General features: G+C 41.0%; 1 protein-coding gene across 19 annotated transcripts in view; it reads left to right on the top strand.

Annotated features, from left to right (window-relative positions):
• Nucleotides 1-23,315, top strand: part of ptk2.S (protein tyrosine kinase 2 S homeolog) — a 182,990-nt gene that overhangs the window by 62,750 nt on the left and 96,925 nt on the right. For all 19 annotated transcript variants that reach the window (NM_001091540.1, XM_041567144.1, XM_041567140.1 and 16 more), the window contains 3 exon segments: nucleotides 11,838-12,064; nucleotides 13,446-13,612; nucleotides 18,875-18,962. In NM_001091540.1, coding sequence (NP_001085009.1) covers nucleotides 11,870-12,064; nucleotides 13,446-13,612; nucleotides 18,875-18,962 — 450 coding nt within the window. In that variant the 5' untranslated portion in view covers nucleotides 11,838-11,869.

Genomic DNA, 23,315 nt, shown 5'->3' with positions numbered 1-23,315 from the left:
GGGCGGGTTAGGGTCAGGTGCGGGTCGAGAAATTCTCGACCAGCACATCAGTAGTGTGCTGGACATCCAAGGGGTGTCTAATGGAGGTGAGCAGCAGGTGAAAGGGGTGGAAGTTTTTCACAAGTGGTAACTCACTGCTGAGTTGAACAGAAAATGCTGTCGCTCTAAAAGACTGGAGAGTTCATCCCCTAAAGACTGGATGTTATATGTTTTCTGTACAACTGTTTGCTGCTGAAAGCCTAACCTGAATTGAGAAAAATAAACAGACTGTTTACCTTCAATCTGGAGTGGCCTGCATGTCTGGTGAAAAAAACCCCGCTGTGATCCCCCAAACTTCACAGTACTCATGGGCTTCTGTATCAGACTTCCTGTTTTCAGCTTAATCCTCCAGGGCTAGGGCTTGAGCATGCTCAGTTTGTTCTGCTCTCCCTGCTGTAATCTGAGCCCAGAGCTATGAGTGAGCAGGGAGAGACTCAGGCAGGAAGTGGTGTCACACCAAGCTAATATGGCAGCTGCTATCCTAAACAAACAGAGAGAGCTTCTAGAGCTGTTTACTCCGGTATGGTTAAGCATTCTGCAGAATAAATATAGTCTTATAGCACTATTTGCAATATACTGCTTCTGGAGCTTTCCTTCTCCTTTAACAGTAATGATACAGGCCTTTGAAGTTGCCCCCAGCAGCTCCCCATCTTTGGATTTTGTTAGGTATCTTTTTTGTGTCAGTGACTCTGCACATGCTCAGTGGGCTCTGGGCTGCCGCTGAGAAGCTAAGTTTATTGGTTATTTCAAAAGTACACAGGCTGTCTCTGCTATAGGGCTGTGAGGGCCTTGGGCTATAACAGAAGCCAAAAACACTCCAGTTTTTCTTTAGTCCCCCAGTATGCTGACTGTTCTATGCTGTGAGATTAACTTGAATAATGGGGGGCTGTCTGAAATGGGGGTATCTCTGCAGTAATGATATGACAGTGCTACTATTTTGGCCCGAAAGGTTGCCATAGACGCACAGATAATATCGTTATGGATGCACCGAATCCACTAATCTGGATTCGGCCGAATCCCTTAATCCATCTTGGAAGATTTGGCCGAATACCGAACCGAATCCCAATTTGCATATGCAAATTAGGGGCGGGAAAGGAAAAAGTGGAAAAAAATGGTTTACTTCCTTGTTTTGTAACAAAAAGTCACGTTAAATCCCGCCCTCCCCGAATCCTGCTTTAAAAGGCAGAATCCTGGATTCGGTGCATCTCTAAATATCGTATGAAACTAATTTTCGTATATGATATTTGGTGGGCGTATAGTGATATACGCGTGTACTTTTGATTTGGGCGTTTTTGCAGGCACACGAACACCGGCCATTGTTAGTGCTGAATTGTAAGATGCTCAGTTGTTTGTGACAGGAATATTACTCCAACCGCGCATGCGCCGAAAACGAAGGTCTGCTTCCGAATTTTAACGAAGAAAAAAAAAAGATGACTGCCGTAAATTTTCGAGGACAGAATCCAAGCGGAATATGAAACCGTCGGCAGTGGGACACCAAGCAATGGTTACGTTCACTGCCGGGACTCTTTGTTTCCTACGTGGATCCGTCATGTTTCCCTTCTCTGTGACTTGGACATATTTGTGCAGAAGTAAAAGTGAGGTTAAACTTTTCAGAGCAGAACAAGGCCGGGCCCCAAAAGAGCCGACTGTTGTGAAAGTCTAATGAATCCTCCTTTACTTCCTGAGGAAATGTTCCCGCTCCCCCGTGGAGGCTTCTTAATTGTCTTAATCGGCCAGAATTTGCTTCTCGTCCGCCCCAGGACTGCTCCGTAATTCTAATCTCTGCCATGGATCGGATTTATCTCTGCTCAATCTGCTTTTTATAGCAAGAAAAACGCTCTCTTCCTGTGACCACTGCCATCATTTCTGTAAGAAGATGGTCCAATAATCTTAACATTGTGAATAAATGTTACCAGAAATAATGTCCCTCGGGGCCACACTGTCCAAAGATGAACTTCGCTTAAAAAAACGATCTTATTACCTTGGACTAGAAACAATCTGAGCAGCTTCCCCTAACGGATGTTTTCTTTAGTTTCTGTTTTTCATCATTCATGGCCATTAAGTCCTGCCTCTCTCCCACATGAGTGTTAGACATGAGCTAAATGTACAGGGAAAAGTGCAATAAAATCATCGCTTCTTCTTGTAACCTTGGGAAGCTAATTTTAAGGAGGTGTAAACCCAAAAATGTAATTGTAATTCTAAGCAACTTTGAAATTGTATGAGGTTAATTCCTCTACTGGCTCAGGGAGTCCCGGTTCTTGTTGGCCCAGGATTATTGCCCATTACCTGTCTGTAGCTGATTTAAAGAAAATCATCTTGCCCTTGGGGGTGCCAAGTGATTGTATTGACAAGAATAGAAAGCGATCCTCTTCTTGAAGAAAGAAGAAGACAGAAGAGAATCGCTCTGTGGTGCTCACTGGTATAACCCCGGGCCGGTGCATTTTTCTGGCCGGGGTTTCAAGTCAATACAATCACTTGGGGGTGCCTAACATTTAGCACCCCAAGTGCACAAAGACTTTCCTTCTCCTTTAATGGGAGGAGACACATGGCTTTTCCTCTGCATCTGTGACTAGAGGTGGGTGAGTTGGGGAGCAGAATGCCCCAGTGTCATATTGAGCCGTAAGATAACCAAAGCCTTACAAAAGTGGGTCTGCAGGCACCCCGTGGAAGAGGACCAGTTAGTAAAGGGTTACTCCTACATCTCAGACCTGTTAGATAGTCAGGGCTAGTAAACAAGAGCATGTGCTCCATCAAGGAAGGACCGTAACTGTGCCCGTAACTGTGCCTGTTACTGTGTATTGCTGAATCTCTTGTCTCGTTCATTAGTTTGGTTTCACTGTGTAGGGAGTTAACATTTTTCATTATTTGCGGTATCATATGTTACGCCTTTAGTAGGGAAGCACCGAATCCACTATTTGGGATTCGGCAAAATCCCCGAATACTTTGTGAACGATTCGTCCGAATACCGAACCAAATCCGAATCCTAATTTGCATTTAGAAATTAACGTCAGGAAAGGAAAAAGTGGAAAAAATTATTATTTTTTTACGAAAAGTCATGTGATTTCCCTACCTGGCCCTAATTTACATAAGCAAATTAGGATTTGGATTCTGTTCGGCCAGACACGAGGATTCGGCCGAATCCTGCTGAAAAAGTTGAATCCTGGCCAAATCCCGAACCGAACCCTGGATTCGGTGCATCCCTACTTTTTATTAGCACCACTTATCCAAAATAAACATCCCCATATACTGTATATAACAGCTATATGGCTCATTTCTGGTGCCTGTGCAGTTTTGCTGCCTATTATTTGGCTACAGCAATGCAGTTATTGGGGTGAGACCTCTCAGTTAAACCTTTTGCAGTGTATGTAATTCTGTATGTCTTTTTAGAGCACCAACATATTCCATAGTGCTGTAAAATAAATGGCTTTATACAAATACATGTTAATAATAATAATAATTGTGAGAGTCCCAGCTAAACTGTGTCTGCACATTTGCCTCCTGGTTATGTTTGTTGGCAAGTTGTGGCCGTGTGCAATATGGTACAACTGTCCCTGTCCTATTCTCTTGGTTTTGTTCAGCAGATTATCTTAAATTGTGCAGGAAATGTACAAGGACTTGGGGATATAATGAATGAAGATGGTGCGAGTCTGGTCAGCGTATGTTTGCGTAAATAACATTTCTAGTTGTCAAGCCCTGATTGTGCCGTTGTGTAGAGCTGTACACTCCTGTTAGTACAGTGACTGCAACACAAATGCTGCAACACTAAATTTTTAATCAACCCTTCAGGCATGAAGCTTCCGCCCTCCAGCTTCTACTGGAAACTCACCTGAATATAAAGGGAGTGGAATCATAAATGAGGAATATCCATCATTCCCCCACTCCTGGGGTTACTGGACTACAACTCCCAGCATCCCCCCCAAATCAGGCTTTTCTGATGCCCAATGACTCTATCTGAGAGGCTATTGTGAGTCTTAAAGCTGCGCTGCTCTCTCCATAGAGCCGGTGTATCAATATAAAGTGCAATGAAACCATGTTGAATAAATGATGTTTATAATAAATAAATGGAGCAGTTTAGTGCGTGTGGGTCAGGAGTTTATCAGCACTTAGTTTTGGGGACACTTCTACAAGGATTATGTTTTCCATGCGCTTTTCAGCCCCTACGACTGATATATGTGAAAATGATATGAAATCTCCCAGATGGCAGTGGGATTAAGGGGCCGGCAGTAGATTAGAGGAGTAATCCCTGCCATAGATTTAGCTCCACTTACTTTTATTTGCATTGAGCCATATAAACGCAGAGTCTCGGCCTGTATAATTAACTCCGGATCTGCTCCATAAACCAAACTGTGATGGAAAATAGAGAGCGGCACAGCTGTTTGTAATGTTCTAATGCCGCTCTCTTCCTTGTGTGTCTATTTACTAAATATTGCAGGTGGATTGTAATATAATAAAAGATGGGTAGTTAAAAATGGGTGTTTGTAAGTATTGAACTCGCAACAGCTCCATACATTTAGCATTACAATAAATAGGTCTTTGGGGGCAGCCATTCAAGCACAGGATACACAGTAGATAACAGATAAGTACTACTATAGTTTATATAAACAAGCTGCTGTGTAGCCATGGGGGCAGCCATTCAAGCACAGGATACACCGTAGATAACAGATAAGTACTACTATAGTTTATATAAACAAGCTGATGTGTAGCCATGGGGGCAGCCATTCAAGCACAGGATACACAGTAGATAACAGATAAGTACTACTATAGTTTATATAAACAAGCTGCTGTGTAGCCACGGGGGCAGCCATTCAAGCACAGGATACACAGTAGATAACAGATAAGTACTACTATAGTTTATATAAACAAGCTGATGTGTAGCCACGGGGGCAGCCATTCAAGCACAGGATACACAGTAGATAACAGATAAGTACTACTATAGTTTATATAAACAAGCTGCTGTGTAGCCATGGGGGCAGCCATTCAAGCACAGGATACACAGTAGTTAACAGATAAGTACTACTATAGTTTATATAAACAAGCTGCTGTGTAGCCATGGGGACAGCCATTCAAGCACAGGATACACAGTAGATAACAGATAAGTACTACTATAGTTTATATAAACAAGCTGCTGTGTAGCCATGGGGGCAGCCATTCAAGCACAGGATACACCGTAGATAACAGATAAGTACTACTATAGTTTATATAAACAAGCTGCTGTGTAGCCATGGGGGCAGCCATTCAAGCACAGGATACACAGTAGATAACAGATAAGTACTACTATAGTTTATATAAACAAGCTGCTGTGTAGCTATGGGGGCAGCCATTCAAGCACAGGATACACAGTAGATAACACACAAGCTCTGTAGTATACAATGGGATTCTTCAGAACCTATCTTATCTACTGTGTATCCTGTGCTTGAATGGCTGCCCCCATAGCTACACATTAGCTTGTTTATATAAACTATAGTAGTACTTATCTGTTATCTACTGTGTATCCTGTGCTTGAATGGCTGCCCCCATGGCTACACAGCAGCTTGTTTATATAAACTATAGTAGTGTTTCTGAAGCAAACACACCAGTTGTACAAGTGCAAAGCAACACTATATTATATTGTCATTCCTTTTAAACATTTGATTTTTTAGTGTTACTATTGCTTTAAGTAGTATTTAGGTGGCATTAAGCAGTTCATTATGTGGGGATAGTTTATACTGTATTAATTCATTTCAAAATTCTGTTTGTGGTTTTCTAATGATCTGATCACATATACAGTATATACTGACAGTATGCCCAGCTTTTAGCTCACACTTTCATTTAACAGTCATTTTCTTGGTGCATATTATATCTGATGAACTAACTTACTGATGGCTGCCTCCCTGCAGTTTCCCTACTTTTATGTGCAGTGTCAGCAGTAAATTCCACACCAAATATCAGCAGCACAATGGATCCAGTCTGGTGACGCGCAGTATTAAGATATTTGCTGGCAGGACAAAGGCTTATTTAAGTCAAGTGACAGAGAGAACCGTGGGAACAGTGTACAATTGCTTTAACACAAGTCATAACACAGCATTGTGATACACGTTGTGATATGAGCCTGGGGCTGTGTAGGGAAACACCTTTGTGAGCAGTGAGTGAGTTAGAAGGGCCGACATGAAGGCATCAGTTTAAAGGAAAAGGAAAACTACGTAGGTATTTTATTGCCAATAGATTAGCTGCAATAGTGCAAGCTAGAATGCTATATTTATTCTGTAGAATGCTTTACCATACCTGAGTAAAAAGCTCTAGAAGATCTGTTTGTTTAGGATAGCAGCTGCCATATTAGCTTGGTGTGACATCACTTCCTGCCGGAGTCTCTCCTTGCTCACTCATAGCTCTGAGCTCAGATTACAGCAGGGAGGGGAGGAGCAAACTGAGCATGCTCAAGCCCTAGCCCTGGAGGTTAAAGCTGAAAACAGTTAGTCTGATACAGAAGCCCATGAGTACACAATAGAAGGAAAGAAATGTGGTGTTTCTTTTGACAGAGGACTCAGAGCAACATTACTTTGAGGGGTTACTGGTGTATTTATATAGACCTTTCTGATAAAGCTTACTTACTTTTAGCCTTTCCTTCTCCTTTAACTGTTTTACAGGCCCCACCCACTTACCCGTCATGCTCTTCTGTGTGTTACATGGTATAACTTAATCAGTGAAAGCAAAAATATACAGATCCCCCAGTCTGTGCCAAATCAATCCAGATCTCCACTCTCCTCTCACCAGTGGGTCCAGTCTATTTCTGCAAAGAAGATTAGCCAAACAACACAGGCTGGTGTAGCGGGGATCTCCCCTGCACGTTTATTTCGTCAAGTGATGTAACGTTTCGGGGGCGTGCCCCTTGATCCCCGCTACACCAGCCTGTGTTGTTTGGCTAATCTTCTTTGCAGATATTTCTGGGAGAGGCGCCGACCCCTCCAGCCAGCACCGGGCAACTATTACCAGGAGAGACCTAGGGGAAATTAGGTAAATTGTTTTGCTCCAGTCTATTTCTGCCAGCGGAGAACCGCCTATTAAAGGAACAATAACACCAAAAACTGAAAGATACTTTAAAATGCTTTCATTTTTTTTTTTTTTTATGTTACTCTACCTTTAACACCATCATCCATGAACTAGGTGACATGCTGCTGCCTATAATGCAAGCAGTTGTGTGCCGCTTTCTCTGGGATGTCTATTCTGTGCCTCACACATGGCACATTTATTGTTAGGGGGTTAATATTGGCTGATATGTGATATCAGGAGGGATATTTACAACAGCTGCTCTGTGAATAGTGGCAGCCCCCTGGGATCTAATCCCTGGCCCCATATAAAGGTTTTGTGAGGTCTGTGCTGCCAAGAGCTCACACTCTCTTGCCTAAAGGCTTTACATTCAAGTCTTTATAGGACCTTATCAGGGCTTATTCCTTAGCTGTTAAATGAGGATTTCAGCTTATTATTCAGCAGTGTCCTTATATATATATATATATGGGTAATAGGCTGTGGGCACAGAAACAACCTTTTCTGAATATTTTCACGAGGGTTTTTCTCATATTATCTATGTCTGTGACTATTTAATTTCTATCTATATGGAGAAAGCTGCTGCTCACCCCTCCCCTTTATTTATATGGGGAATGCCAGGCAGTGCAGGTAGGGGGTTTGCTCAGGAAAACTTAGAACATAGTCAGGGCAGAAAGTGCTCAAATCCCTAACCTCTGTGTGATTCATAGAGAATGCTGGGAGTTGTAGTTGGTATTATAGCCTCTCTGTATTCCCCTACTCTGCAGATATTTGCTTAAAAGATACATAAACCTTTAAAATAAGCGAATATAAAATGTATGAGGGGGCTATTCTAAGAAATTTTGCAATGTACTTACATTATTTATTTTAATTCCAAGATATTAAGGGATACATGTGCTGTTAATATGAATGAATTTTGTTACAACAGCGCCACCTGCTGGTCAGTTTCCCACCAGTCTGACCAGCAAGTAGTCAAGGAAGTTGTCAGGAGAAAGAAAGAGGCTGATGTTCTTCTGCTTAGGAATAAAATTAGAAACCTTTCTCACATCTTCCTAAGCAGAAGAACATCAGTCTCTTTCTTTCTGGACTGAACTGGAAAGAGTGTTTGAAGGTGAATCACCCCTTTAAAGAGGTAGTTCACCTTTAAATTAACTTTTAGTATGTTCTAGAATGGATAATTCTAAGCAACTTTTCAGTTGGTCGTCATTCATTTTTGTTGTACAATTTTTAGAAAATGTTGTCTTCTTCTGACTCTTTCCAGCTTTCAAATGGGGGTCCCTGACCCCCATCTAAAAAAAAAAAAAAGAAATCCTCTGCAAGGCTACACATTAATTCTTATTGCAACTTTTTTATTCCTCATTTTTCTATTCAGACCTCTCCTATTCATATTCCAGTCTCTTATTCAAATCAGTGCATGGTTGCTAGGGGAATTTAGACCCTAGCAACCAGATGACTGACATGACAAACCGGAGAGCTCTTGAATATTGATGAGTGAATTTTGAGATGAAAATGACGCCCATAGACTTGTTTGGTGTCGTGTGTCAAAATAAAAAATGGCGCGCGTCAAAAACTATAGATTTTAATGGGCGATGACGACAACGACATTTCGACGGCGGTGAATTTTTGGCGAAACATAACGGGTCAAATTCGCCGAAGCCTACTGCTGAATAAAAAGCTAAATAAGTCAAAAACCACAAATAATAAAAAATAAAAACCAATTACAAATTGTCTCAGAATCTCACTCTTGACATCATTGCTGACACAACTGTTTAATAACTAAACACAATCGACGCCCGAGTCTTTTCATTTAGATCCGTAATCCCTGGCAGCCGTTAGCAAGTGGAGTTGCAGCTGGAGGGGCAAATATTAAGGATTTATTGCGGCTCTGGGGTTTATTGCGCAGCCCTCGCATCAATGAAGCCTGAATTTATTCAAAGGTTCTTGAAGTGGAAAATAGGAAGTGTGGAAGCGCCGGTGTAATTACAGTTTGGGTGTTGGAGCGGAACGTGTGATGTTTAGTCTTTGCAGTTTGTCGAGATCATTGGGTTTGGGTGGGGGAAGTTCACGTGCCCCCGGCAGGAGGCGAAACGCTGATTTCAATTTTATCGTTGGCACGGCTCTACTTAGCAGTGTGTGAGCAGGAATGAAGCCAACGCAATCACACCGACCTGCTACATAAACACTGCAGCTTCCCTGCCACTACCTTACATATTGGGCTGAGTTTGCTTGTGGTTCCGCCCGGGGCAATATAGACTTTATATAGTGAGATTTCCAGCCTGTCGGCCTTATCTGTTATCTACTGTGTATCCTGTGCTTGAATGGCTGCCCCCATGGCTACACAGCAGCTTGTTTATATAAACTATAGTAGTACATATCTGTTATCTACTGTGTATCCTGTGCTTGAATGGCTGCCCCCATGGCTACACAGCAGCTTGTTTATATAAACTATAGTAGTACTTATCTGTTATCTACTGTGTATCCTGTGCTTGAATGGCTGCCCCCATGGCTACACAGCAGCTTGTTTATATAAACTATAGTAGTACTTATCTGTTATCTACTGTGTATCCTGTGCTTGAATGGCTGCCCCCATGGCTACACAGCAGCTTGTTTATATAAACTATAGTAGTACTTATCTGTTATCTACTGTGTATCCTGTGCTTGAATGGCTGCCTCCATGACTACACAGCAGCTTGTTTATATAAACTATAGTAGTACTTATCTGTTATCTACTGTGTATCCTGTGCTTGAATGGCTGCCCCCATGGCTACACAGCAGCTTGTTTATATAAACTATAGTAGTACTTATCTGTTATCTACTGTGTATCCTGTGCTTGAATGGCTGCCCCCATGGCTACACAGCAGCTTGTTTATATAAACTATAGTAGTACTTATCTGTTATCTACTGTGTATCCTGTGCTTGAATGGCTGCCCCCATGACTACACAGCAGCTTGTTTATATAAACTATAGTAGTACTTATCTGTTATCTACTGTGTATCCTGTGCTTGAATGGCTGCCCCCATGGCTACACAGCAGCTTGTTTATATAAACTGCAGTATATGTAGACTTTCTAATGCAAACATACCTTTTACCAATGCAGACCAACAGTACATTATATTTAAATTACTTTACTTGTTAAATTTTTTGGTGTTACTGTTCCTTCATTAAATTGCTCAGCAACAACTGCCGCTACTGAGCATGCTCCTTAAGCTTTAAAGAGCACCTGTTCTACTTTGATATATTAGTTGATACATAATTCAGCAGCATCGATGCGCGCGGGGCGGTTGGTCTGCTTGGGACCTACCCTGCACCCTTCTTTGCGGATGGAGGGCGGGTCCTGGTGAAACTCTTCCTCCTGCTTTCCCTGTCCGCCACCTTCAACTGCCGGCTTATAGCCCTTTTGTGATGTCATCGGCGGGGCGGGTCTATAAAGGGAATCCGGAAGTCCAGCTCGGGAGGGTGTAGATCAGGTGCGGGTGGGAAAAACCTGACCCACACATCACTACTGAGTATATCAGCAATATACAGTGGAGGCGTTACTGCTGACCCTATGAATGGAAATTTTCATTTTTCCACATTTTACTGGTGTTTCTCAGGCTCAGCCATAATGTAACTTGAGAGGGGGAGGGGAGTCCCCATACTCACAATATTATATGAATAATTACTGTGTCCTTGACTGACTCTTCTGCCGTCTTCATTCCTCTGTAAAATGTTTCTCCCCCAATAACATAAGGAAAAGCATTTATAGAAGTAAACACAAGCGTGGCTATCCATGTACTCTTTGTATTACTTCATAGGAACAGCGATTATCCCTCATGTTGCAACATGCTTTGCACTTTATTTCCTGTTGGAATTCAGTCATTTCCCTTTAAAGGATACGTAAACCATCAAACTAAGTAAATGTAAAATGGATGAGGGGGGCTAGTCTAAGAAATTTTGCATTGCACATTCATTATTCTTTAATTCCAAGATATTAAGGGATACATGTACTGTTAATATGAATGAATTTTGTTACAACACCGCCACCTGCTGGTCAGTTTCCCACCAGTCTGACCAGCAAGTAGTCAAGGAAGTTGTCAGGAGAAAAAAAGAGGCTGATGTTCTTCTGCTTAGGAAAGTTGTGAGAAAGGTTTCTAATTTTATTCCTAAGCAGAAGAACATCAGCCTCTTTCTTTCTCCTGACAACTTCCTTGACTACTTGCTGGTCAGACTGGTGGGAAACTGACCAGCAGGTGGCGCTGTTGTAACACAATTCATTCATATTAACAGCACATGTATCCCTTAATATCTTGGAATAAAAACAAACTAAATAATGAATGTATATTGCAAAAGTCCTTAGAATAGATCATCCATTTTACTTTCCATTATTTTGAGGGTTTACTTAGCCTTTTAACAGTTTAAGGGCATCAGTATTGCCAACGGAGGGCAGGGTTGGCTATTTTGCCCCCCCTCAGGTTTGTTTAGTATAAAACATAAAGATGAATAGAGAAGAGCGATTCCGCACACCGGACCATCGGAAATCTTTATTAGACCATGTTTAAAAAATACACGCTATGTCTTCCGCTTGACGCGTTTCGGGCTCAGCTGCCCTTAATCATAAGCATAAAACATACCCTAATTTGCAGAGAATTTGCTATAGACTCCTAATGGAAGGGGTGATAGGTAGGTAGAGCCGATTTAACAACGATTGGTTTCCACCAAGCTCAGTGATGGTTGAAGTGTTCTGTGTTCAATAGTTGTACTTGATGCACTGGGCTAACATGAGTCTTCTTCTCTTGTAGAATATGACCGACACCTAGCATCCAGTAAGGCTATGGCTGCAGCTTACCTGGACCCAAACCTAAACCACACTGTGAGCACAAACGGCAAGTCCCGGCTAAGCACAGGCATGGAGCGATCTCCTGGAGCTATCGAAAGAGTCTTAAGAGTCTTCCACTACTTTGAAAGCAACAATGAACCAACAACATGGTCCAGCAATATCAGACACGGGGATGCGACAGACGTCAGGGTCAGTGTTTCCCTCCCCTCATACAGATATGACATTGCCAGAGCTACAATTTGTCACACTTTTTACTTTATCACAATTGATCTTGAATTCAAAGGACTGAGCTGTGAAACGTCAGCTGGTCTCGACCTCACCTTTTATAATGCAAGTAGGAAGGGCATGAGAAGGCTTTTCTTCTTTAGAAGATTAAAGGGATTCTGTCATGGGTTTTATGTCGTTTTTATTTCTAAATGACACTGTTTACACTGCAAATAATTCTCTCTACAATATTAAAAGTCATTCCTGAACCAGCAAGTGTATTTAGTTGTTATATTGGTGTGTAGGTGCATCTCAGGTCATTTTGCCTGGTCATGTGATTTCAGAAAGAGCCAGCACTTTAGGAGAGAAATGCTTTCTGGCAGGCTGTTGTTTCTCCTACTCAATGTAACTGAATGTGTCTCAGTGGGACCTGGATTTTACTATTGAGTGTTCTTAGCTCTACCAGGCAGCTGTTATCTTGTGTTAGGGAGCTGCTATCTGGTTACCTTCCCATTGTTCTGTTGTTAGGCTGCTGGGGGGGAAAGGGAGGGGGTGATATCACTCCAAATTGCAGTAAAGAATGATTGAGGTTTATCAGAGCACAAGTCACATGACTGGGGGCACGTGGGAAACTGACAATATGTCTATCCCCAGGTCAGATTTCAAAATTGATATTGAAACTGTACAACAATGAAAACTATGTGATTCATGCTGATTGTACGATTGATAGTTGTGCAAATAAAAGAATTGATAAAAAAAATAAGATTTCAAAATTGAATATAAAAAAAATCTGTTTGCTCTTTTGAGAAATGGATTTCAGTGCAGAATTCTGCTGGAGCAGCACTATTAACTGATGTGTTTAAAAAAAATATATATATATTTTTCCCCATGACATTATATGTTTGCAAGGAAATTACGCTAATGTTTTATCATTCATCGGTAGCTAGTGTTGTGTTTTTTGGTGTGGTGAGCTGGGGAAGTCGACTAAAGGTAGCTGATCGATAAATAGACTGATAAATAGATCAGGAGGGCAGGTTCTGTTTTATGTATGAGATTAGAGACCTTAGAGATGGTTTGAGAGAAGAAGATGTTCTTAAATTAAGTATTTTCGGAAATGATTCTCACTCTTTACATGAATGTTTGCAGTCATATCGTTGCTCCAGTAATTTAGTTGATTTTACCTAGATGTACTACTGATTGTTATAAGAGATCTTTTTTACCTGCATTATTGCTGTTTTTTATTCTTTCTATCTCATATATATTTCATATCTATCATATCTATTTATCTATCTATCTATCCTCTATCTATCATATCTATCTATCTATCTATCTATCTATCTATCTATCATTGTTCTTTGTCTTACAGGGTATCATACAGAAGATTGTAGACAGTCATAAAGTGAAGAATGTGGTTTCCTATGGGATACGGCTCAGTCACTTGCACTCAGAGGAGGTTCACTGGTTGCACCCGGACATGGGGGTGTCACACGTTAGAGAGAAATATGAACAGTCTCATCCGCCAGAAGAATGGAAGTAAGTTTATTCCTATCTATTTACTCTTATTTTGTAATTTTACAAACAATCCTTACTGTTAAGGGTTGAATTATCAATGTTCACATTTTTGGCATGATTCAAATCTTTTTTTGCACAAATTCAAATGATATTTTCAAAAAATCGAATGTCTGGTATTTAGTAAGCAAAAAAAACTTGAATGCAAAAAAATCGGCATCTAAAAGCTGGCAAGTTTAATGGGTGTTGTCCTAGGTAAAATTCCATCTGCTATTTTTTAATCTGAGATTTTCAAGTTTGTAAACTCACAAATTCAAGTTTTTAAAGCCTATAAACACAAAAAATTTGAGGTACAGTTATGGGATCGGTTATCTGGAAACCCGTTATCCAGAATGCGCCGAATTACAGAAAGGCCCTCTCCCATAGGCTTCATCATAACCAAATAATCCAAATTTTTAAATAATGAGTTCCTTTTTTCTTTGTAATAATAAAACAGTGCAGGTATGGGATCCCTTATCCAGAAAGTGTCCAAATTAAGAAAAGGACGTCTCTCATAGACTCCATTTTATCCAAATAACCCAAATTTTTAAAAAATCATTTCCTTTTTCTGTGTAAAAATAACAGTACTTTGTACTTGATCCCAACTAATATATAATTAATCCTTATTGGAGGCAAAACCAGCCTATTGGGTTTATTTAATGTTTATATGATTTTCTAGTAGACTTAAGGTATGAAGATCCAAATTATGGAAAGATCCATTATCCAGAGAACCCCAGGTCCCAAGCATTCCGTAAAACAGGAACACCTGGGTGAAGAGAAGATTGCATTGGAAATGAAGGGATTCTAATTACTGTGGCGTGCCTATCATTTTGGCACCACTAGAAATTTAAATTTCCCTTCTCCTTTAACGGAGAACTAAAGCCTAACTTAAGAAGTAGCTAGAAATGTTGTAGATGATGTTTTGTGCTTCTGTACCAGCCCAAGGCAACCACAGCCCTTTAGCAGTAAAGATCTGTGTCTCCAAAGATGCCCCAGTAGCTCCCCATCTTCTTTTCTGCTGATTCACTGATTCACATGCTCTGTGCTGCTGTCACTTACTGAGCTTAGGGAGCCACTCACAATATCCAGTACACATAGAATAGAAATGTCACAATATAAGGCTGATTAGTAATTAATACACATAATTACTACATGGCAGCACAGAAACAAGTGCAATTAGCATCAGAATTGAATAATCAGCAAACCTGTAGCATCAGCTTATATTACAGCCAGGGAAGCTCATTTTCTGCTGGATAATTGGTGACGAGCCCTAAGCTTAGCTTCTCAACAGCCAATCAGAGCCCACTGAGCATGTGAGTGTCACAGACACTTTCCAAGATGGTGACCCCCTGTGACAAGTTTGAAGTCCTGGATCATTGCTGCTATTGACAAGCTCAAACTTTAGCCTCGTGCAATAAGTTCACTATATAAAATAGGACACTTTTAGCCACATTCGATGTTAAGGTTTAGTTCTCCTGTAAGACCATTTTCTTGTTTCCCTCTTTATCATCTCCATCAATCCAATCCAGCATGTTGACTGTTCTGTTATTAAGATTTCAGGACATGGAAAGGCATTTAGCAAGACTGCACTCAGGATCGTTTCTTATACAGAATGAGGACTCAGCAGGAAGATGCAGTAGAAGTCCTGAGCTCAGGATCACTCTGCTCATTAAATCATTAGCATGGATGATTTATGCACCTTTTGAGACTAATATATATTTCATGGAAGCACCCCCACAACCCTCAGGTTGCTCACTTAATGTATTTAGCAAACATGATGCCAGTGTCATTATTAGGCAGAAATGTAATGGCCATAGGCAGTCTGGTACTTTATTCTAGATAACCTTTGCTGTTTTACCTGTGCATGGTGAGTTTTTCCAATGATTAAATTCAGATAGAACCCCTGATACATGGCTGGCTGCCCATTTATAATGATTCTAAAGTGCAAAGGCCAACCACAATTGTATCCGGTAAGCACTCGCTGCTGGGCACTCTTCTGTGTTAGCAATAATAACATTATTATTATATATAATATATAAGGAGAAGGAGAGCTATGCAGGCAGTTTACCGCCAATAGATTAGCCACAATAGTGCAAGCTATAACACTACTGTATATTTATTCTGCAGAATGCTTTATCATTGCCTGATTAAACAGCTCTAGAAGCTCTCTCTGTTTGTTTAGGATAGCAGCTGCCATATTAGCTTAGTGTGACATCACTTCCTGCCTGAGTCTCTCCCTGATCACTCGTAGCTCTGGGCTCAGATAACAGCAGGGAGAGAGGAGCAAACTGAGCATGCTCAAGCCCAAGCCCTGGAGGTTTAAGCTGAAAACAGTTAGTCTGATACAGAAGCCCATCAGTACACAATAGAAGGAAAGAAATGTGCTGTTTCTTTTGACTCCGACTCGGAGCAGCATTACTTGAGGGGTTACTGGTGTATTTATATAGACCCTTCTGATAAATCTTAGTTACTTGTAGCCTTTCCTTCTCCTTTATAGGTCATACAGGCAGAGTGGGTGCTGTAAGATGCCGCTGTTTATTGGTCCTGTTTGAGCCTCTATGTACTAGAAATACCTGGTCCTATTTTGAATCTCCGCCTGGACCTGATATAGTTATAGGATCTAATATCGAACATTATCCTGAAAGCTCCAAAATACACAATTGCCATTTCCTACAGTATTGTCATGCCAACTCCCCGTTCTCTTGTTTGTTTGAAGTAAATGTTAAATATAATAATATATAATATATTTATCATATAAAACTCACCTGAAGACAATGACCTGGTATTTTGGGTGGGTGTTAGAATGACCCTTTACTCCCAAACTCAAGATATGAGTCGATACCATCGTTTGCAAGGGTGGGAGGGATGTGCTTATTCTTTTTCAGTACGATTTTGGAATATATTTATTTTAAAGGGGTGATTCTCCTTTAAGTTAACTTTTAAGTCTAATCGTTTTAATGTAATAGAATGGCCATTTGTAAGCAACTTTTCAATTAGTCTTCATTCACTTTTTTTTTTTTTAATTTAAATTTTTGATTTATTTGCCTTTTTCTTCTGATTCTTTCCAATTTTCAAATGGGGGTCAATGACCCCATCTGAAAAAAAATTAGGGATGCACCAAATCCAGGATTCAGTTTGGGATTCGCCAAGATTCAGCCTTTTTTTAGCAGGATTCTGATTCAGCCGAATCAGAATCTTAATTTGCATATGCATATTAGGGGCGGGAAGGGAAAATCACATGACTTTTTGTCACAAAACAAGGAAGTTAAAAATGCATATGCAAATTAGGATTCGGTTCGGTATTCGGCGGAATCTTTTGCGAAAGATTCGGGGGTACGGCCGAATCCAAAATAGAGGATTTGGCGCATCCCTAAAACAAATGCTCTGTAAAGCTACACATTTATCATTATTACTATTTTTATTTGGATTCGGCCAAACCCTGAAACCTTCGCAAAAGATTTGGATGAATTCCGAATCCTGGATTTGGATGAATTAAAAAAGGCAGAATCCTGAACCGAATCCTGGATTCGGTGCATCCCTAATTTTTTATGACTCCTCTTTCTATTCAGGCCTCTCCTATTCATATTCCAGTCTCTCATTGAAATCCATGCATGGTTGCTAGGGGAATTTGAACCCTAGCAACCCAATTGCTGAAACTAGAGAGCTGCTGAATAAAAAGCTAAATAAGTCAGAAACCACAAATAATAAAACATGAAAACCAATTACAAATTGTCTCAGAATATCCCTCTCTATATCGTACTAACAGTTAATTTAAAGGTGAACAAGCCATGTCAGGAGCACCATCTCCTTATCTCTTTTAAGCTGTTTGCACAGTTTGCTTTTCCCCAGTATATTGCTGAGTGCTCAATGTTCTCCTTTATCTGTGCTCCTGTGTTTATACATATTTATACATATTTTTACATATTTAGTGATATGTTATGGTTACAAGTCCTGATCAGGCAGTTACATGCTATTGTGGCCATAACTCTTAGATCAATGAGGACTCGCTATCAGCTGCTCCCCCAGTCTTTGTCCTTCGGTTCACACACACTTAGGCTAAGGGCAGACGGGCAGATTCCGGGAGATTTAGTTGCCTGGCGACTAATCACCTCTTCTGCGGGGCAACAATCTCCCTGAACTGCCTTCTTCCGCCTGCTTGAATGAGAAAACACCAGCGCAATGCACTCACGGCGCTTCGATTTCCAAAATCGCCTGCGGTTGCCTCACGAGGAAACTTCGGGCGACTTCTGAAAACGAAGCATTCCGATTGCCATTCCACCGGCGATTTTTATTCTAGCCATCGGGAAGGCCATTCAGGGAGATTAGTTGTCCCGAAAAAGAGATTTGTCCCCAAATCTGACCGTGTCTCTGCCCAGGGGTCGTTCACCTTTATGTTTACTTTTAGTATGTTATAGAATGGCAAATTCTAAGCAACTTTTCAATTGGTCTTCATTATTTATGTTTTATAGTTTTTTTTATTTGCCTTCTTCTGACTCTTTCCAGATTTCAAATGGGGGTCATTGACCCCATCTTAAAAACAAATGTTCTGTAAGGCTTCAAATGTATTGTTATTGCTACTTCTTATTACTAATCTTTCTATTCAGGCCTCTCCTATTCATATTCCAGTCTCTTATACAAATCAGTGCATGGTTACTAGAGGAATTTGGACCATAGCAACCAGAATGCTGAAATTGCAAACTGGAGAGCTGCTGAATAAAATGCTAAATAACTCAAAAATCCACAAATAAAAACCAATTCCAAAATGTCTCTCTACATCTTATTGGAAGCAAAACCAGCCTATTGTTTTTTTTTTTAATGTTTACATGATTTTCTAGTAGACTTAAGATCCAAATTACGGAATGATCCGTTATCCAGAAAACCCCAGGTCCCGAGCATTCTGGATAACAGGTCCCATACCTGTATTACATTATGTTAATAAAATGAACAAAGAAAATAAAAGAAGCATCAACCATAAATGAAGGAAATTAAAACAAGTTATGATCAGAAATGAAGGTTTGAATCCTTCCAGTTCTACAGTAGGTGCCACATTGTGTGGCACAGACATAAACCTTCCCTCCAGTTTAATAGAGTCTGATGCCCATACACTCAGGCTGGAGGTGGGAACAGAATGTTTAGAGTTGTAGTTTAGCAATAGCTGGAGAGTTACTAGGTACAGGCACAAGTTATATCTGCGACCCTTACAGGATTCTGATTTTCTGATACATACCAACCTTTGCTCATTTACAGGTACGAGCTCAGAATTCGATATTTGCCTAAAGGATTTCTAAACCAGTTCACAGAAGACAAACCCACACTGAATTTCTTTTATCAGCAGGTAAGTGCACGCGTTGGTCTCATCAGCTCAGGAGAGTAGGAAAAAGTGGCAACTGGATCTCTACAAGAAACCGGGAAGTTGAAATAAACCAACAAATACTTATTCCTTTCACTTTATATAGAAACACAACGCTGCTTCCCTTTGTGGCAGCCTCTCATATACTCATTTTATTTTTATTATATATATATATAATACACAAAAGCCATGAATATCCTGTAAATTATATCCTTATAAACGGTGAGTTCTGATGTCATCAGTTATAAACGGTGAGTAGTGATGTCATTTCTGTCACATGACTCATTGAAATTTGTGTATTATAATAAATAAAGTACCCCCAGTTGTAAAATATGAGGATATTAGAAGTTACCTCGGAGTTCCATGACCTGTATAAAAACACTCGGCCTTCGGCCTCGTGTTTTTATATGGTCATGAAACTCCTCGGTAACTTATAATATCCCTATATTTTACAATAGGGGGTACTTTATTCACTATATATTATCTTTGTTCTATCTCTGCTCCTTAGGACTATTGTTATCAAGCCTGTTCTCCTTTCCCCTGCCCGCTATTTTTAAATTGTCTAATAAAGATGGATTTGTTTTAATACGTTCCGGTTCACATTTACTGATACCAGCTGGCGGTGTCCGCAACCCCCTTATCCTTGGACCTTAGGACTATTGTTCCCTTTGGCAACCATTGCTTTGGAAAGCAGTCCTCATTAATCATTCCCAGAAAACACATCATTTGTCCAACCTGGGCCTAAAACACTAACCTGAAATCCCTGAGAAAATTCCCAAATCCTGTCCAGGTATGGGATCCGTTATACGGAAACCTGTTATCCAGAAAACATTGAATTACGGAAAGGCTGTCTCCCACAGACTCCATTATAATCAAATAATTCAAATTTTTTAAAAATATTTCCTTTTTCTGTGTAATAATAAAACAGTCGCTTGTACTTGATCCCAACTAAGATATAATTAATCCTTATTGGAAGCAAAAAACAGCCTATTGGCTTTATTTCATGTTTGTATGATTTTCTAGTAGATTTAAGGCATGAAGATCTAAATTATGGAAAGATCCATTATCTGAAAAACCCATGGTCCTGAGCATTCTGGATAACAGGTCACATACCTGTACTTGCTATCATCCTGTATTAAAACCAGAAATTGAATCCCCAGAACATGTACTTTAAGCTTAAAATGTCTTCAGGAAAACCGCAATCCTCCAAAATACTCCCTAGCTCTAAAATCTCTACCCTTCAACCTAATGGAGCCGGCATGTAGAACTCATTAAGGGCTGTGGGTAAGGTTTTATAGGTACCCATCACTACAGAAAACATAATGTAACTACTAAAACTCTAAGGTTTTTGGGTGGGCCCCTGGTCTAAGGTTTTTGGGTGGGCCCCTGGTCTAAGCTTTTTGGGTGGGCCCCTGGTCTAAGGTTTTTGGGTGGGCCCCTGGTCTAAGGTTTTTGGCTGGGCCCTTGTTCTAAGGGTTTTGGGTGGGTCCCTGGTCTAAGGTTTTTGGGTGGGCCCCTGGTCTAAGGTTTTAGGAGGGAGCAAGTGTAGGAATGGCGAGGAGGGAGCGAGTGGGTGAATGGCGAGGAGGGAGCGAGTGGGTGAATGGAGAGGAGGGAGCGGGTGCAGGGGCGGAACTACCGGGGGAGCAGGGGGTGCAAGCGGGCTAGGGTCCGCACCCCCTCAGGGCCCCCGGGCAGTCCGCCCGCCGCATGTTCCCTGGCCAGTTCCGGGTGTACGGAGGGGGGCCCGGCTGCATGTCCTGCGCCAGGGCCCGCCCCTCTGAGCGAGTGGATGGATGGAGATGAGGGAGCGAGTGCAGGAATGGAGAGGAGCGAGCGAGTGTAGGAATGGAGAGGAGGGAGTGAGTGGGTTAATGGAGAGGAGGGAGCGAGTGGGTTAATGGAGAGGAGGGAGCGAGTGTAACAATGGAGAGGAGGGAGCGAGTGGTTAAATGGAGAGGAGGGAGCGAGCGCGTGCCTGTGGAACTGACAAGGAAGGAAGTATTTGCAATTATGATGCAAGATTAAATATTTATCTTTGCAAATGCACATTCCCAGGCTGTTGGAGGCTTTTGCTGAGAGGAGGCAGTGCAGCCCCAGTCACTGTGCCCCAAGTCTGTTATATAACTGGGGGTCTGACAGCAGAGAGGGAAGAGGAGGCAGCCGACAGCTGGAGTGTAATTGGTGCAAATGAATGGACGGCCATCATGGTTCCCTCTTAGTTGTGCTCTAATGTGTTTATAATTCATCATGTCTGGGCCTCCACCTCCATCCTACTGTCTGTATCCAAATGGCCTTGTTCTCTTTTGTTTTCTAATTCAATCCGTGTGAGTCCCTTTATGTTTCTGCTGAGGGAAAGGGGTTAAACTCTGCTCTGGCGAGAAGATATCTGCTTTGCTATGTGGACTCTTGGTTCAGAGCAAGTGTCTCTGAGCAAGGATTAGTTACCCTTTAACATTCTAGTTCTGCTGCACGTCTGCCCGGGGATGCTTGTTGCTAGTTTAAGGGGCAGATTTATCAAAATGTGAGATTAGAACTCAGAAAAACTCACTCACTTTCAATTCATTCCTATGGGATTTTAAATAGCATAAATATCTAATGGTGAACTCCATTGATGACGACGATTCTAAAAATCCCATAAGAATGAATAGAACTTGGGTGAGTTTTTCTGTGGTGAGTTCAGAATTCACAGTTTGATAAATCTGTCCCTAAATATGAGAACGGGCAATATAAAAGGTGTTACTAACGTGTCCTTACTGATCTGGGACCTGAGTTTGATTCCAGGCAGGGCACTTTTTACATGGAGTTTGTTTGTTCTCCCAGTGAGAAGCAGGTTATTTGGCTCCCAATGAAACTGGCTGTAAATTGTTGTGTGAATGTGATAGAAACCTTAGATTGTAAGCTCTCTGGGCCAGGGACTGATGTATATTTTCTGTATTGAACTGCGGAATATGTTGGCACTATATAATAAAGAATAATAATACAGTCTGGGTGGTGTTAAAGCCTCTATAAGGTGTTGCATATTATATGGTACATATTTATATAACTGTAATAATTGGCTTCACCGTATTTTTTAACTGTTTCCTTTTTGTTCATTGTGGCACAAGGGGCAGAAGGGAAAAGCTTTGGGCATATGGCTCTTAAATACGGCAGCTGGCAAGCTCAAATCTTTGATCACGGCAAATCTCCTCTCTCTGCTGACACCCACAATATGGTTTTCAATAGAACAGATGCTTCGCTCATAAACTACTTTCCATAGGGATAAATATGTTCAATTTTTTTTTTTTGCTTTCTCTGTATATTAACCCTTTCCCCATTATTCTGGGTACAGCCGCCACCTTTAGATCACTGTACCTTAATGCAACTGCTTGGAGTGAGATAATAATGGTTTACATACTGTAGCATTATAAAGAAGAAGTGCACGCAGTAGATATAGGCACCATTTAAAATGTATAAATTATATGAAATTTTACTCAAATGTCAAACTTTAAGGATACGTCAACCTTCAAAATAAGAGAATATAAAATGAATGAGGGGGCTATTCTATGAAATTTTGCAATAAACATTTGTTATTTATTTTGGTTTTATTCCAAGATATTAAGGGATACATACAAAGCACTGCGTATCTTGACAGCGCTATATAAATAAATGATGATGATGATGATATTATGGAATTTAATTGTACAAATACTCTGGTACTCACGGCAAGTTCAAGCAGGGAGGTCCCTTGCATCTTTATTTGCAGAAAAGCAACGTTTCGGGGCTATACCCCTTGATATGCTTGACAAAGGGCTATAGCCCTGAAACGTTGCTTTTCTTCAAATAAAGACGCAAGGGACCTCCCTGCTTGAACTTGCCGTGAGTACCAGAGTATTTGTACAATTCAATTCCATGATATGGCCACAAGAGGTGCTCTTTCATTGGAGTTGCTTGCTGGCTTTCATTTAGTAGCCAATATTTAGGGCAAGTCCGTAAGATTGCAGCAGAGATGGATATGGGAAAGTGTGTGTTTGTCAGTAGGCAAGGGAGCATCTCCATCTGTTCATCCTTTTTCAGAAGTCGTGGAGTTGAAAATTTAATTGCATCCCCTGATGTTTCTCAGTAATTTTGTTACATGTTAAGACATGGCCTTGTCAACTCCCGCTGCACAGCCGTCTTGGCTTCCACTTACTTTCTTGGAAACCATCGGCCCAGATAAAGCTGTAGCCCCCATGGCGGTGTCCCATCCAAAAACTGCTGAATTTGCACCATTCTGCTCCTTGTGATTAATGGGAATGGGACTAATGGGAATGTGCTTTCAGTTCCACTGTATCTGACTTAAATTAAACATAGGTTGCG

This window comes from Xenopus laevis, chromosome 6S, assembly GCF_017654675.1.
Source record: "Xenopus laevis strain J_2021 chromosome 6S, Xenopus_laevis_v10.1, whole genome shotgun sequence".
Lineage (NCBI taxonomy): Eukaryota > Metazoa > Chordata > Amphibia > Anura > Pipidae > Xenopus > Xenopus laevis.
This window is presented reverse-complemented; position numbering and strand designations above follow the sequence as displayed.